Source organism: Gymnoscopelus microlampas (genome assembly GCF_963454915.1).
Source record: "Gymnoscopelus microlampas genome assembly, chromosome: 2".
NCBI classification, from domain to species: domain Eukaryota; kingdom Metazoa; phylum Chordata; class Actinopteri; order Myctophiformes; family Myctophidae; genus Gymnoscopelus; species Gymnoscopelus microlampas.
This window is the reverse complement of record NC_139939.1, coordinates 16,902,292-16,919,519: the sequence shown is the minus strand read 5'-3', so window position 1 is coordinate 16,919,519 and position 17,228 is coordinate 16,902,292. Positions and strand designations below refer to the sequence as shown.

General features: G+C 39.6%; 1 protein-coding gene across 1 annotated transcript; it reads right to left on the bottom strand.

Moving 5' to 3' along the window:
* Positions 1–10,415: 10,415 nt before the first annotated feature.
* On the bottom strand, positions 10,416–16,695 carry tma16 (translation machinery associated 16 homolog). The gene is made up of 7 exons (XM_084083689.1): positions 16,614–16,695; positions 15,548–15,657; positions 14,975–15,012; positions 14,771–14,855; positions 13,286–13,434; positions 12,840–12,882; positions 10,416–12,440 (listed from the first exon to the last, which is right to left on the bottom strand). The coding sequence occupies exons 1-7, from the start codon at positions 16,614–16,616 to the stop codon at positions 12,224–12,226; spliced, it is 645 nt and encodes a 214-aa protein (XP_083939815.1). The 5' UTR covers positions 16,617–16,695; the 3' UTR covers positions 10,416–12,223.
* Positions 16,696–17,228: the final 533 nt, after the last annotated feature.

The window sequence follows — 17,228 nt, the reverse complement described above, 5'->3', positions numbered from 1 at the left end:
GAGCAGGTTTCTATAGTAAATGCGACCTACGGTCGCAATTAAAGAACATCCTTATGCACCTGTACACACGTGTAACATTAAAGAACATCCTTATGCACCTGTACACACGTGTAACATTAAAGAACATCCTTATGCACCTGTGCACAGCTAAGTGAGTGAGTAAGTACATGTTATTTATAAAGCACTTCTCACAAAGACAACTCACAAAGTGCTTTACATCAGCAGACATGATTACAAAGAAGAACAAATCAAGGACATTCTGCAAATGTTTGTCTAAAACAGAAATGTTTTTAAGTGGTTCTTAAAGAAAGCCCACAGGCTCTGCAGCTCTGCAGGACCTGTGGAAGAGCATTCCACAGTCTGAGAGCTACAAACACTCTCCTTATTGATCTGGTACCAGGGAGGGGGGATGATGCTGAAGTGTCACGGGTGTGTTCAGGCGTGGGTGCGGAGGTGAGAGGGGGGGGGCGGGTTTCAGGTGTGGGTGTGGAAGTAAGATGGGGGGGGGGGAGTGGTACAGGGAGTAATCTGAACAAGGCCACAATACTTTTTTAACCCATTCAAACCGGGAACACATCTGTCTAAAAAACATTATTTTATATTTTAGCTATTTTTCTTGTTGATCTGCTTTTCTTTGTTTTCTTTTTTTAAAGCGTGGACACCTTTGAATATTTATATGTTTATAGGAACATTTGTAACTCAAATCTTTGCTTCTTGGGGGGGGGGGGGGTCCCTGGGTCCCTGGAATAACATAAGCTGATATTACAGCAACATAAGTTTTTACAAAAAAACTGTTTTAGACGACATTTTGTAGAATCGGCCAAACCAGAGCGGCACTCTGTACTCTGTTACAAGTAAAAGTCCGGAATTCAAAATGTACTTGAGTACAAGCATCAACCAAAGTACAAAGTACTCATTACGCAGAATGTCCCATTTCACAAGTTTTCAAATGTATAAAATGCATAAAAAATCTTTTGAAATAGCAGATCTACAAGCTCACAATGCGTCGCGTCGCGACGCATTGTGAGCTTGTAGATCTGCTATTTTCAAATGGCCGAAATATATATAGGGCTAAAGAGGTTAATGTATGTTTTGTATTAATAATCAAAATCTACAAGGTAACTGAAGTAGTCAAATAATTGTAGTGGAGTAAAAGTACAATATTTGCATTTGTTACAATATGTAGGTCATGTGCTCCTAAGGCACCAATACAATGACACACACACACACACACACACACACACACACACACACACAGCTTGAGAACCTGAAAGATCAGCTGCTGATGAGACTGGAATGCAAGGAGTTCGGAGGTCAGAGGTCACAGCTCTGTGCAGGGGAGAGATGTTTTAGCACTAACGATCTATCAGGAGAAAATGTTTCACTAAGTAAAAGTATCGATACTGCAACGAAGAAACACTCTGTTACAAGTACAAGTCCGGTAATCAAAATTTACTTGAGTAAAAGTACAAAAGTATTGGCATCAAAACATGCTTAACGTACCAAAAGTATAAAAGTACTCATTATGCAAATAAAAAAATCTGCTACTTAATAAAACAAACAAAAAAAACAGACGAGGCAACATTTAAGGTACATCAACTGTCTAAACCAAAAAATGATCAAACAAATAATCTATAGACCCCTTAACCCATTAAGACCTGAAGACGCATCTGTGTCATTTTTAGATTTGAGCTAAAAAAGCATTATTTTACACTTTGGCTATTTTTGAAAAATTGTGAAAATGTGTGCAAATCTTTGATTTATATATTGTTTTAAAGCTACATTTTTTAACTCGAATCTTTGCTTCCGGGGGTCCCTGGAACATATAATTTTAGATGGGGGTCCGCGGCCAAATACATGTCATTTTGGGGGTCCTTGACATGGAAAAAAGAACCGCTGATATTGTGGCGACAACTCAAATCTCAAGATTTGCCAAAACATAACGATTTAAAAAAAAATAGCACATCTACAAGCTCATAGCACGGCACTCGGTGCCGCGCTATGAGCTTGTATATCTGCTATTTTTGAATAGCCAAAGTGTAAAATAATGATTTTTAGCTCAAATCAAAAAGTGACACATGATGCTTCTTAACAGACGAAGTCACACTGGCTCCAAATGAAACCCATTCTGTCAGGTCTCACTGGGACAGCCAACACACAAGAGGGGGTTGGGGTGTGCTGAAACCAGCGCACCCCAAAACAACAGGTTGAGAGTTGATTGCATGAAACAATCACCTGTGCGTCCAGTCTCTATGTTAGTAAACAAATAATTGGTCTATAGGCCTACTGTATATTGCACATCCCACTGTCTGCCACTGCTAATCTGTTGTGGATGCAGGAATGTGGAGCTGAGAGGCCAGCTTTAATAATAATAATAATGATACACACACACACACACACACACACACACACACACACACACACACACACACACACACACACACACACACACACACACACACACACACACACACAGTCATGCATACTCTCTCACTCACACTCATTGTTATTTATATGTTTATAGCGAACATTTGTAACTCAAATCTTTGCTTCTTGGGGGGGTCCCTGGAAAAGCATATTTTGAGATGGGGGTCCGCGGCCAAACACATATCATTTTGGGGGTCCTTGACATGAAAATGTTTGAGAACCGCTGATATTACAGCAACATAAGTTTTTGCAAAAAAACTGTTTTAGACGACATTTGGTAGAATCGGCCAAACTAGCGCGGCACTCTGTACTCTGTTACAAGTAAAAGTCCGGAATTCAAGTAAAAGCATCAAAATATACTTAAAGTACAAAGTACTCATTACGCAGAATGTCCCATTTCACAAGTTTTCAAATGTATAAAATGCATTAAAAAACTTTTGAAAATAGCAGATCTACAAGCTCACAATGCGTCGCATCGCGACACATTGTGAGCTTGTAGATCTGCTATTTTCAAATGGCCGAAATATATATAGGGCTGAAGAGGTCAATGTATTAATGATCAAAATCTACAAGGTAACTAAAGTAGTCAAATAATTGTAGTGGAGTAAAAGTACAATATTTGCCTTTGAGATGTAATGGAGAAGTAAAAGTATTGCAAATTGGAAATGCTGCAAGTAAAGTACAAATACCTCAAAATTGTACTTAAGTACAGTAGGCTACTTAAGTAAATGTTCACTTGTGTGTGTGTGTGTGTGTGTGTGTGTGTGTGTGTGTGTGTGTGTGTGTGTGTGTGTGTGTGTGTGTGTGTGTGTGTGTGTGTGTGTGTGTGTGTGTGTGTGTGTGTGTGTGTGTGTGTGAATTGTTTTGTGGGGTGGGTGGGGCGGGGGGGGAGGCCGACCCCTCACACAGATCGAGTTGATCAGGGGGTGGGGGGGGGGTATCTATGGGTGGTGGGTGCAAAAGAATCCAGTTGGACCAGAACACTCTCTCTCCATTGTGTTCAACACATATGAGAGTGCCGTAGCGGCCCTACGACACTCTACTTCTTCTACAGACGAGCAGAGTGGTCGTTAGCAGAATCTTCAGGACGTTTTAAAGGTAAGAGCTCCATCAGGAAAACAGATAGATATACAAATACACGGTTACCTATTAAATATAGGTTTAAAGTGCTCTTTTGGCCTATGATAATAGTCGCTTCTTTTGAAAAAAAAATGTTTCAAGATTTTTTGAAAATAGCAGATCTACAAGCTCACAACGCGTCGCATGGCGTTGTGAGCTTGTAACATTATTATTCTGGTACTACATTCTACATTACTTTGCTTCCACTGGTCTACAGTATGTGTCTATATGTGATGTATATACATTCATTCATTTGTAGAACTATGGTATACAGAAATGTACATTAATGTGTACTCCTTGATGTTTAATCTCTTCACATCCAAAGCATTAAGAGAATGAAGCTGACATGTTGACATCATGTGTTTGTAGGAATCCAACATGTCGTCACTTATGGATCTTATGGTGGGGGCTCTGAATGCTCTTAATCACCGCGAGTTCACCGACTTCAAGATTTATCTGCAACAACCTGAAAATACTCCAGGTATGCCGCTGACAGTGAGTGCTCTGGAGGATGCTGGGAGGATGGCTGTTGTCACGCTGATCAAACAGAATTATCCCCGAAAACAATGTGACATCATGCGGACTGTTCTGACGAAGATGGGCAGGAGTGATCTAGCGGGGAAGTTTGGAAACACAGGTGAAGAGAGGATGGATAATGTTTATAAGTTAATGTGTTAACACCTGCTATGCATCCCATGTCTATAATACATTTTAGTCGCCCTTCTCTGTCTTTAGTTCAGGGCTGGTTGCAGGTGTGGTAGTGTCAAAACACCCACCCTAACAAAAAGGGTGGGAGAAAGTTTAAGGAAAACTCCTTAGAGACTAATAAAACATACTACATGTATGTCTATTTTCCATGCTCAATAAAGTGCTCCAAGTGCCAGATAATAGATTATTATATAAAGAGGTCATAACAGACATTCTGTATTGTTTTGTTTATGGTTACAAAACCCTGAAAAATATTACAGAAAAAAGGAAATCAACAGTGTATTAAGCTGGGATCGGACTTATTTATATCATATTTTCTTTCACAATGGCACCATATCAGATTATGCAATTATAGTGCCAAAAAAACATGGTGCCATAACATGGTAATCATAAATAATTCAATATTAAAAATGAGATGAAGCACAACTGCAAAAGGCACAATCATATCATGATATACTGTAGATTAAAATGTAACCTCAGTTAAGGTCATTCAGTCATGTTCATGATTTCTTGTCTCTACTTTGTCTCCGCCCGTCCAGCTGTACCTCGCGGAAGCAGAAACCGGGTGGACTATCTGGAGTGTGAGTACAGTGTGTGTGTGTGTGTGTGTGTGTGTGTGTGTGTGTGTGTGTGTGTGTGTGTGTGTGGGTGTGTGTGTGTGTGTGTGTGTAAAAAAAAAGTAAAACTATTGGCCTCAGAATACACTTACTTTTTCTAAATGTGTCAGACTTGAAAAAAAATAGCCGATCTACAATCAGTATTTCATTTTCTTTTACTACTTTCTACTTCTACTCCACTACATCTCAGAGGCAGATATTATACTTTTTACATCACTATAAGCATTGCTTATTATTATAACGTTTGCATACTAACAGTTACTTTGGAATTTTAGATTATTGTTACAAAACATTTAATAACCACCTCAACCCTAGCCTGGTTCCATACCATAGACCCCGCCCACTCTCTGAGTGGACTGCAGCCTCAGTCTGATAATCAGGCTACCTCAACCCTATTAAATACTTCAACCTCCAGCTATTCTAAAATAGCAGACCAACAAGCTCACAATGTGTCACAAATCACGATGCATCACAATGCATCACATTGTAGATCTGCTTTTTACCAAAATATTATCTTGGGTGATGGTGATCATTGGCAGACTGCTGAACAGCGCCCTCTATCGTAAAACCACTGAAAACACACTAAGATTTTGTTTTGTTTAATATCAGTGGTTCTCATACTTTTTCATGTCAAGGACCTCCAAAATGTATTTAGCCGCGGACCCCCATCTGAAAATGTGTTGTTCTAGGGACCCCCAGAAGCAAAGATTTGAATAAAAAAATAATATAATAATATAAATATTGTAGATCTGCTATTTTCAAGCATTCTAGTAATTTTATTTTTGTACTTTAAGTACATTTTGATGTCAATACTACTTTTGTACTTTTACTCAAGTAATTTTGAATTCTGGACTTTTACTTGTAACATAGTATTTCTATATTGCAGTATTGATACTTTTACTTAAGTAAAGAATTTGAGTACTTTTTCCACCACTGAAACCCTCTATAGCTGACCGGGGTTCCTCTGCTGCGTCTCCCTCTCTACACCAAATCTCTTCACCGAAAATAGCAGATCTACAAGCTCACAACGCGTCGTGTTGGTGACAACTTGTAGATCAGCATTTTCATGATTTAAAAACAAATAAATAGCAGATCTACAAGCTCGCAGCTGTATAGCTGCGAGCTTGTATATCTGCTATTTTTGAATAAGCCAAAGACATCTTAAATATGACACAGACGCGTTCCCGGTCTTGAATGGGTTAATTATATTTCATCATGTGTTTTTTTTTCACAGATTCCTCTCCTCTGTCATTGGACCCAAACACAGTGCATGAGAACCTCATCCTGTCAGAAAACTACAGGAAGGCGACTTATACAGAACAACCCCAACCTTATGTTGAACATCCACAGAGATTTACCCGTTACCGTAATGTGTTGAGTACAGAGAGTCTGTCTGACCCTTGTTACTTTGAAGTTGAATGGAGTGGATATAGTGTTGAGATAGCAGTCAGTTATGAAGACATCAACAGGAAGGAGGAGGGGCTATCATCCTTTGGAGAGACTGACATGTCCTGGAGGTTAATGTGCCGTGGTTCTGTTGGTGCACAACGCTACGTGTTCTATCACAAGGACACTGCTACTAGACTAAAATCAGGACCTGTTCCCTCCACAGGGAGGAACAGGGTCGGCGTGTTTGTAAGCAAGACAGAAGGCTGTCTGTCTTTCTTTCATTTAGATGGAGCCGACAACATGTCGCTCATTCATACAGAAAAAAACTCCTTCAGCAGAGGACCTCTCCATGCAGGGATATATGCTCTTAGAGCTACTGCAGAGGTGTGTGAGATCTAGTAAACATGACACGTAATGTATAACCTCTTAAACCCTCTATACTGTAGCTGACCGGGGGTTTCTCGGGGCTCCGCTCCTTTTTCGCGTTGTCGTCAGCTTGTAGATCAGCTGTTTTGACCTATCTCTCTCTCTCCCTCTCTCTCTCTCTCTCTCTCTCTCTCTCTCTCTCTCTCTCTCTCTCTCTCTCTCTCTCTCTGAGGAGGAGGAGGACCAGTTATTGTCATTAAAGAGGTTTGGTGTAGAGTGAGAAAAAGAGCAGACCAAGTACAGAGCCCACAGGTGAAGTTTACTAAATATTGAGGGGTTTAAATGTGTGAAAATACACATTAACGTGAATCTAACAGATTAATAGAAAAGATTATGTGTAAACAAAACAAACACTGATTTACACAACACTGATGACTGAGTCTGTCAAACGATAGTCTATGAAGTTATCTCTGAGATCTGTGTTTAATCTGTAACACCATGTTGTTCATTCCTTTGTGTTTTTTATCAGGTTTTCACTTCATGTTTTCACTTTAGTTTTTATTAGTTTTTAAAGCAGGTTTAGTTTAGTTTTAATTTAGTTTAGTTTTAATTTAGTGAAAATGCTTTGTTCTGATTTAGTTTCTATCAGTTTAAGTTTTTAATTGTAATGTATTGGTTGTCAGAGACGATAATCTTGGTGAATGAGACCCAGTGTGTTTTAATGTTTGCTCTATACTTATATTATGTTATATTTACCTGATCAAATGTTTTATCTAAATCAATCTGTCTATAACCTACTGATCAGCTGATGATTCTGAATACTGAATCAAATGATGATTCTTTATGTGTTACTGTACTTCTGTGCTGTTTACTTTTTCTCTAATAAAGTTTTAAACAATCAATCAATCCCTTCTTGCCTTAATAATAACTTCATAATCGCATCTGTGCCGTTATTTTCTACTTTGTCTATTCAAAAATAGCAGATCTACAAGCGCATAGTGCGGCACCGAGTGCCTATGAGCTTGCAGATCTGCTATTTAAAAAAAAAAATCATTAACATTTTTGCAAACCTTTGAATAATAATGTAATTTTTTTTAAAGAACATTGGTAACTCCTTATAATAATAACTTGTATCAATAACGTCATAGTTTCATCACCGATGTCTTTTTGTACGTTTGTAAAATTATTTATACTAGACCATACCCGGTCGACGCAGCCGTGGGGGGATATGCGCACATGATCTGGCAACCCGGGAGGCAGTTCGTCCCATAGCTGGGCAGCCGCAGCTATGGGACGACATTCTTTGACACAAAAACGCTAATAAGAAGCTGAGATTTGATTAAATTGAAAAACGGGCTTCACAGTTAAGTTCAGATGGTAATGGTCAATGGCTGTGTGCAAAATCAGAGCAATTGGTTCAGCCAGTGGGGAGAACCGGGTAGCTTCACCACCACCACCACTACAAACGCACGCACAGAGGTTACTAGAATTATAGTAGGATATTATTTTATTTTTCATATTTGTAGAACAAGATTGTTGGTCTGTAGGAATGCACTGAGGCCACTAGATGGAGCTAAATCTACAGATCCGGTCAATATAAATTACCATCGATCAGACCTGTAGAGGGCACAGTGGAGTAAAATAAAAATCCATCTGGCGGACATATTTTATTTTCTGCCCAAAAAGTGTATTCTACAGAGAAGGTGAATATAAAGTGTATTATACAGAGAAGGTGGTGCTGAGAGGCTTCCCACCCTGGAGAATAGACGTTCAACAACACAAAACAGCCTAGTTATTTTTTTTACTAAAGACGTAGACCTCGCAGGGCAGTGTAATGTTGGGTCTATGAGTAGCCATGGTACCACTCGTACCACTTGTTCCAGGTTTGCTAATTTTTTTTTTACATTTACAACACGTACACTACATCTACATAAACGTTCACATTTCAAATATAACCCCATGGTCACGGATGTAACAAGTTAAAGTTCACCAGTTTAAGTACCTGCATCTTCTGTATTGTTCAATAAAAAGCTTTTTAATCCGATCGCTGGCCATTTTATCCTAATTTTCTCCAATGCTTTCTACTACGCGACACTATCGGTTGGGTGGTGTATTGCACTCTGATACATTACAAAAAATATAAATATTAAATAAAAAAATAGCCACCGATCGGATTCAAAATGCTTTTTATTGAACAATACGGAAAATACGGGTACTTAGAGTGGTGCGGCTCAACGTGTTACATCCGTGGCCTGGGGGATAGCACTTAATATTTGAAATGTGAACGTTTATGTACATGTGAGAGTTATAAATGTAAAAGAATCGCAAACCAGGAACAATTGGTTCCATGACTGTCACGATATGACAGTAATGTTTCAGGGCAAGGTTAATGTATGTTTTTTAATGATAATACAAATTTAAAAAAAATTGTATTGGAGTAAAAAAAAAGTACAATAATTGCCTCTGAGATGTAGTGGAGTAGAAGTAAAAAGTACTGAAAATTGGAAATACTCCAGTAAAGTAAAACAAAAGCAAAAAAACTCAAAATTTTAGGAGTATACTTGAGTAAATGTACTAGTTACTTTACTCCAATCAGCTGGCAGCCACCCCACCACTGCGCATGCTCTGTGTGTCTCCTTCATTGTGCCCTACCATCAGCTATGGCTTATTTAAAATGAGATCCCCAGTCATTGTGCTTGTGATTTGAGCCAATTGATTTTTTTATGGATAGTGATAAATACACTAACTTTGGTCTAACAGGCCCTTAAGACCCCCCAGAGTCTAACATCAATGACCATTGATAGCTGAATGGTTAGTGAACCCGCCTAGGGAGCCAGAGGCCCTGGTTGCCCCAAGTTCGATTCCAGGCCAGGTCAGCATATGTGTCGATGAAATGAAATTTGTCCCTGAGCAAGACTCTTAACCCCTAATTGCTCACAGGTTCTCATTGGAAACAAGACCGCAAGGACTTTCATGAACAACCTGTTAAAAGGATTATCCTTATGATAAGGAACAAAAAACAGTGAGGATCTGTCTAACTCCGTGGTTCTCAAAGTTGGGTGCCGACCTCATGGGACCCTCTGGGTTCCATTTGTACACTCTCAGGGGGTCCATGAAATTAAACAGTTTGAGAACCACATCTAATGACACCTGATGATGAGACTGTTCCGTTACTTGTATATATTTTACTTTTTTGAATTGCACTGATATGAAAACAGCCTAAAAACACTCTTTGGACTCTGTGGACAATCATGGCTTCAGAACACCAAAGAGTCACACCTAGCCAATCAAATGATTTAAGGCAGTGGTTCTCAACCATTTTCTTTTTATCCAAGACCCAAATGTTTACCGTCTCCATCAAGTCACGACCATATAAACCCAGTAGGTGACACAATGTTCCCATTTCCAAGTATAACTCCATTCGTGACCCGTTAGGATTGTCTCACGGCCTGCTTGTGGGTCACAATCCACTGGTTGAGAAACGCTGTTTTAGAGGAAAGTTAATATAAGCCATTTCTGCAGTGCATGGTGATTCTAGCTAGGCCATTGCACTGAGACTTGATTGCACATAGTCCTTGTGCACAGGGATTATAGTTAAGATCAGAACAATCAATGGAAACATACTGTACTTGACAGCCAGATTTACTATAGCAATATTTTAAACAAAATTGCACTCAAAAGACCAAATACGTCATAGCAGGTTGAAGCTGTGAAACATCTCACAGTCAAGTGTATTCCCATTCTCGCAGTCTGGTGGGTTTAAAAATAACAGTGCAGTCAGTGTTAGAGGTTTAAGTATGAATTTAATGAAGCCATAGAAACAGTTACTTATCCAAAACATTATCAAACATTATGCAGCATCAAATCTTGCTTTATATAAGATATCTGCACTTCTACATTTCTGCAATTATCTATTTTAAACACTTGTTCTTAGTGTCGCTGCGTTTGTACATCACATTTAATCACTTTAACCCTATACTTTGACAACCACGGTACCCCAGGGATCTGTACCTGGTCCCCTCCTTTTCCCCCCCCTCTATACCAAATAGAATCGGCACAAATCCGATCTACAAGCTTGTTCGCCTATTATGACATGCTCAGAATAGGGGCGCTAGGGTTATGTGGTTAACAGTATTTGATTTTGTTTTCCCCTACTGACACACTGTGAATGTGGTTGACCTTGACATCTGTCAATGTTAACCGTTGTTTAGACATTTTGTCCTGTATTTTATAGGTATTGTTTGGTGTTTTGAACTGTTAACAAAAAATATATTGAAGGAATATTTTTTCAAACAAAAAAAAACATGTTTATTATAGGATTCTCTTTGTCACTGGGTATGAAACCATGGTCTTCATACATAAGTATGATGCAAATGTGGTATATGTGCAATAAACAATGAATGTAGATCTCCACTGTGCTTCAGTTGCTGAGCAAACCAGCCAGGAGATCTGATGCTTTTATTCAGCACTTGTTAGATCAGCTGCTGCCATCTTCTGGACAGTGTTGGAATAGCAGCATGTAGTGATTCCAGGTGAGAAACAAGACACATGTGCACGCTTACACATACAAAACGTATTTAAACCAAGTCTCTCAAAAATACTGCTCCTAGATGGTACATCCACTGAGAAACTGCACCTGCACCTATTAGTATTCTTATTTTCAAAGCACATGGATGTTCTGTTTGTTTGGTTGCATGTTCCAGCCATCACACAGAGCCTAGCATGTTTGAAGCACTGGTCACTCACTGACAAGTAGGGCTGTCTCCTTGTGGTCAATTAATTGATTAGTCAGTAATTTTGGTCTTAGTCAACCAAGACTGTTAGCGGATTAGTTGTTTTTCAGATTTTTACAATGCACATCTCTTGTGAACATAACCCTTTAATTATGCCAGTCTATAACATTCACTAGTCACTAGCCATTGTGGAATCAATGTTAGAATGTTCCAGATCTTCAACCTCAAAGGCAGCTCTCTGCTAATTTGAATGCAGACACAATTTTACACAATTGTTAATTAAATCAAATACCTTTGACTATTAGTTGACAAAAAATGTCTGTAGTCCTACTGACAAGTACATGTTTCAACATGGCATCACACTTTTCTGAATGCCAGGTTAATGACTTAGTAATAAGTGACTGTCCCACGCTTGAAAGATCATAGTTGCCATTACCACAACAGCAAGGTTTTCCTGCCAAAGTGAAACAGGATACAGAATTCATTCCCTCACTGTAAGTCACTCAGGGTAACTGGCAACTTTACTCAATTCCTAAAACGGTGGGAGTTGTTTTTTTAACCACTTAAGCCCTATATAGTTGATCTACAATATCAAAAGCTCACAATGCATTACTTTGCGACACGTTGTGAGCTGATAGATTGGACATTCATGCCTGGAATCGGGATGCCAAGTTGAAAGTGGTTTGAAAAAAAAATATTTTAATGAAAAAGCTCCGAGGACAAAATGTTCATTTTAACAGGTTACACCACTTTTTTCTTTAAGTGGGGTACAGGGACCGTCTGGGTTACTTGAGGGGTTCTCATGTTGTGCCAGCAGCACCGACCCGCCAAGAGTCTCAGTTTGAGTCCGTCATTTGCTCCATGTTACTCCATGTCCTCCAACAAGGCATCCTCTTCCTCATCTCCCAGCTCAACATCATCATCATCATCGTCATCATCACCACCACAGTCATCACCAGCTTCCTCCTCTCCTGCCACGTGTTTCTCTTCTTCTTCTGTTGTCGTCGTCGCGTCCTTGTCTTTGCTCGAAATCTTCTTCATTTTGAGGTTTGGGAGTTTCTTTAGGTCACCGCTCCACTCTCTGTCAATATCGATCAGCACACACACACACACACACACACAAAGGTAGACTCAGCTCTAGGTGTCACGCCATATTTTGTCAGATGTGGCCATACATAGATAAGCGTTAAGTGTTTTACTAACGGCTATTTGAAGAACTCATCTTTAAATCAAATTACAACTTCCACCTTTGGATGGAAGAATTGGCACAAAATACACATTCATTGAAGTATACACTAGAAGAGCTTCATGAAAAACAGAACTAAGTGGTTGTGGCAGTTACTTGCCATCTCCTGCTGTGAAAGTGGCACAGTATTGCAGTAATTGTGACAGAGAGGCCTACTGTAACTGTCTGTCTTTTTTTGTTGCAGAATGTTTAGCTCAAGATTAGTGTCATTTTTTTTATGAGACTTGAACTCACCTGAATGTCTTCAGATTCTTTGTATTGATGATATCTGGGATCTCTGGAAAAGAAAAACAATAATAAATAGGTTTTGTATGTTTAGTGCCATTCATACATAGAATGCAGATCAATGTGCTTTACGACATGGTTTCTCAACGTCGGGCCTGGGGGCCACCAGGGGTCCAAAATGGGCCGTTACAGGTCAGTAACTCTGAGAGTGTACAAATGGAACCAAATGGACCCGTAAGGGTCCATTTGGTTCCATTTGTACACTCTCAGAGTTGAATTAACGCTCCCAATTTTACAGTGTACACTGGCATCCCAGAGTTAGAAAATGGTATCAAATGGGGGTCCGTGGCCTAATACATATCAAACTGGAGGTCCTTGAAATGAAACAAAAAGTTGAAAATGACCTTGTTTTACAAGGTTACATGTAAAGGAGTGATTTTCAAAGAGACACTCACCAATCCCATTGGTCTCATACTGCACTCGCTCTCGCTCTACAGTCTGTGTGATCGCCGTCTCCCTGGCCCCGTGGTGCCGACCCTGGCGACCCTTGATCCCGTTGACCAACTCTATCTGCTCCAGCTCAGAGTCAAACCTGTGGAGGTATCTAAACACACACACACACACACAATGAATAAAACCTTATCAGACCACGTCATACTTAGGGTTGGGAGGGACTCCTAGTCCACATACCAGCTCTGACAGTGTGAAAATAAAATGAAATGGTTCTGGAAACGGTTCCAAATGTGATGGAACCGATTTCCGGTTCCTAAGTGTTGGATCCAGTTCCTCCGGTTCTGGATCCCAACCCTAGTTATGGCAAACACTAATGCAAAAGAACCCGACCGCTCATAATGAGACGCAGTGGAAGACTATTGCGAGCACCCATTTCAGATGCAGTCAATGCACTGAATGGGATATTATCACATTTAATTAGACTATTGATTGGTCTATGTAGGTGAGCTACTGACATACCCACATTTAATATCAGACTATTGATTGGTGAGATTAGACACTGACCTACTGACGGGGCTCAGTAGGTGTTTTGTATAAAGTATAGTTTTGGACCGCGTCGCAGGCGAACTTGAGCCACGAGAGGCACCACGAGCGAGCTAAAGCGAGCGAGTTGCCATGCCGAACATTGCGAAGTTCACTTGAGCCGACTCAGCGCCGTCCCGAGTTATGTACCGATAGGCACAGAACCGTAAATCATGTTTTGGGGACTGAGCCCCGTGGGTAGGTCAGTATCACACCAATCAATAGTCTGGTTAAACGTGGGTAGGTCAGTATCTCACCTACTGTACTTAGACCAATTAATAGTCTGGTTAAACGTGGGTAGGTCAGTATCTCACCTACTGTACTTAGACCAATTAATAGTCTGGTTAAACGTGGGTAGGTCAGTATCTCACCTACTGTACTTAGACCAATCAATAGTCTGGTTAAACGTGATAATGTCCCATTCAGTGCATTGATACAGTAGCATCTGAAGCCGGTGTTGCGAGGCAATCGACTGACGTTGCGGCCAAATGCTCTCTCAGCAGAGTGAACCGAAATGAGCCCTCCTCAAAACAACAGGTTGGGGAAACTGTTGGGAATAGCATACATGCAACCTGTGGATGCGTGCGGTCTCAATGTTTGTGTACAAATAATTGATCTACATCATTCCCAGGTAGCTGTAGAATTCAGAATATATACAGTATAATAAAAGAAAACTATGGTTGTTAAAATATTGAAGGTGTTTTTCTTTTGTACAGTTACAGAGGGCAATTATAAAGTATTAAGGCATATGAGGCTTATTAGCCAGGGAACGTTGAACGACGTTGCTTCAGTCTGTACGCTGTACCGTAATCAAAGGAAATATTCCTCAACAATACAAATAAGTAACATTACAATTTAAATGAGCACGTCTAGACAATAAATTAAATTGTTAATTTTGAGTTCACCTTTCAATGATCTCACAGGCCTCTTTCTTGGTGTATGTCGTCTTTGTAGGCTCCAGCTGACTTTGAAACCATAACAGCCTGTCACCTGTCACATAGAAACACACACATTAGTATTAGATATAATCTCATAGCCTCCCAGTGTCAGTCAGTGATATAATGTACTGAAACAGTAAATGGAGCAGGACGTCATCATCGTGGACTCACCAGTGCTGTTCAGGCGTGTGTTTTTCTCACTCTTCTGCCTGCAACATCAGACAAACCATTAGATGACGTTTTTACATCCTCAGCCTTCAGCCAGCATTGGGAAAGGAGACACTACGGCTACGCTAGTATTACACTGTCAGATGATCTGGACTTCTGGACGCTTCCAAAACTCAATAACAATTCTAATCAAAGTATTCACATTGATTATTTTTAATCACTTAATATTTGAACTGTGTTCCAAAATTATAACAATATGTCTGGGTATTCTGTCAGGGAGAAGGCTATGATTGAAAAAATGTAAATTTCTTTTTGGCTAGATGTTTAGTGTCAAGCACACTGAATTGCTTTGTTGTTGAAATGTGCTAACTCCAATTAAAAACAGCTTAAATATAGTTTTACATATTTATTTTACAAATAGTTAATCTTTCACTCAATAGTTTTTTTTTTTTTTTTTTACTATTTCTAATAGTAGTTACAGAGGGCAAGGCATATAAGGCTTGTTAGCCAGGGAACCTTTTAAGTATACATGAACCTTTTATGATTCTAGAACTCTATATTACAGTTTTCCTTCACCTCTCCTTCTTCCCCAGACGGATCTCCTCTCGGTTCAGATACGCAGCCTTCCTGCTGTATGGATGGACAACCTTCTCTGGAGCCTTCTTCTTCTGCTGCTTGGCCTTAGGCTGAAACACAACACAGTGTTATTCTGTCATCATCAGTTCAAAGAGCGTAGAGCCCACACACCAGAGTAGGTAAAACAAAAAAACGTCTTTATTTGTCTGACTAACGTTTTGGGTTGTGCATCTACATCAGATCATGTGATAAGGGCAAGGCATACCATGTTTTTCCCTTTATAATGCAGCACTCTGGGACCCCAATTTATATTGTAAAATCAATGTTAATTTAACTCTGAGAGTGTACAAATGGAACCAAATGGACCCGTTAGGGTCCATTTGGTTCCATTTGTACACTCTCAGAGTTACAGACCCATAAGGGTCCATTTGGTTCCTGTCCATCATTTAGCTGGGGACCCCCTGGAACCCCCTCAAGTACCCCTGGGGGTCCCCGGACCCCACTTTGAGAACCAATGCTCTAAATGGCCTGTCTAGGTCTGTGGACTGTTAGATGTTCAAGTGTTTACTATCTCTTCATATTTTTTCTCTTTGTCTTCATATTTCAACTCGGCCTATATTCACTATCACAGTATACCAAATTCATTCATGACAGTGTGTAAGTCTCCCCAATAAAATAATATATAGATTTCATCTCATTTTATATAGATGTCAATGCATTTCAGGGGTTTGGGGGGCTGACTCCCCTAATATATATATATTTTTAAATAGATTTAATAGATTTCAATCGGGTTTTTAAAGGTGGCAACCCTATAAGGAACAGAGAACATGTTACAAATAAAGCAATTCGTGACAATAATGAAAATAATGACAGTAAAGCAGATATAGAAACCAGATCATGATACCAAGACTATGTTCACCAGGATGCATGTTTACAGAGGCAGACATGATTCACCAGAGAGGATTTACACATGTAGCAGGACAACTTTACATTCTGTTATCATCACACAGTCTTACAGCAACAGTTTACAGCCTAAATAGCAGACGATGTCAAGTTATAAAGTTACCATGTTGCTGTTCGAGGTGAAAGATGAAAAACACAACAAACACGTGTTTCTGTTGACACCAGCGGCGGCCGGCGGAAGTGGAACGGTACGTCCTTCAAATAGTTCCGGATGTGTTTTTTTTACACAAATGACTATGGTTCCGCTCGCACACGGACTGATTTCTCTGCGCGACCCGTTTTTATTTAGTGCGAGGATGGAACTATAATATACCAGATGGAACTGCGGGGTGGTTGAAGAAATGAACCCAGTTTATTTCTTTCTACTATTTTGTCAGTGGTGTAAAGTAACTAAGTACATTCACGTAAGTACTGTACTTTAGTAAAGGTTTGAGGTATTTTTTACTTTACTAGAGTATTTCCAATTTTCAGTACTTTTACTTCTACTCCACTACATCTCAGAGGCAAATATTGGATGCGACGCATCGTGAGCTTATATAGATCTGCTATTTTCAAAAGATTTTTATACACTTGAAAACTTGTGAAATGGGAAATTCTGCACAATGAGTACTTTCTACTTACTTTAAGTAAACGTTGATGCCAATACTTGTACTTTTACTCAAGTCAATTTTGAATTCCAGCCTTTTACTTGTAACAGAGCAGTTCTACATTTGCCTTA

Excerpts from the sequence above, each read along its gene's own strand:
- tma16 (XM_084083689.1), bottom strand. Across the intron at positions 15,013-15,547 it reads CGTCTGGGGAAGAAGGAGAG|GCAGAAGAGTGAGAAAAACA; the intron begins GTGAAGGAAAAC and ends CTGATGTTGCAG. Across the intron at positions 14,856-14,974 it reads CACACGCCTGAACAGCACTG|GTGACAGGCTGTTATGGTTT; the intron begins GTGAGTCCACGA and ends TCTATGTGACAG.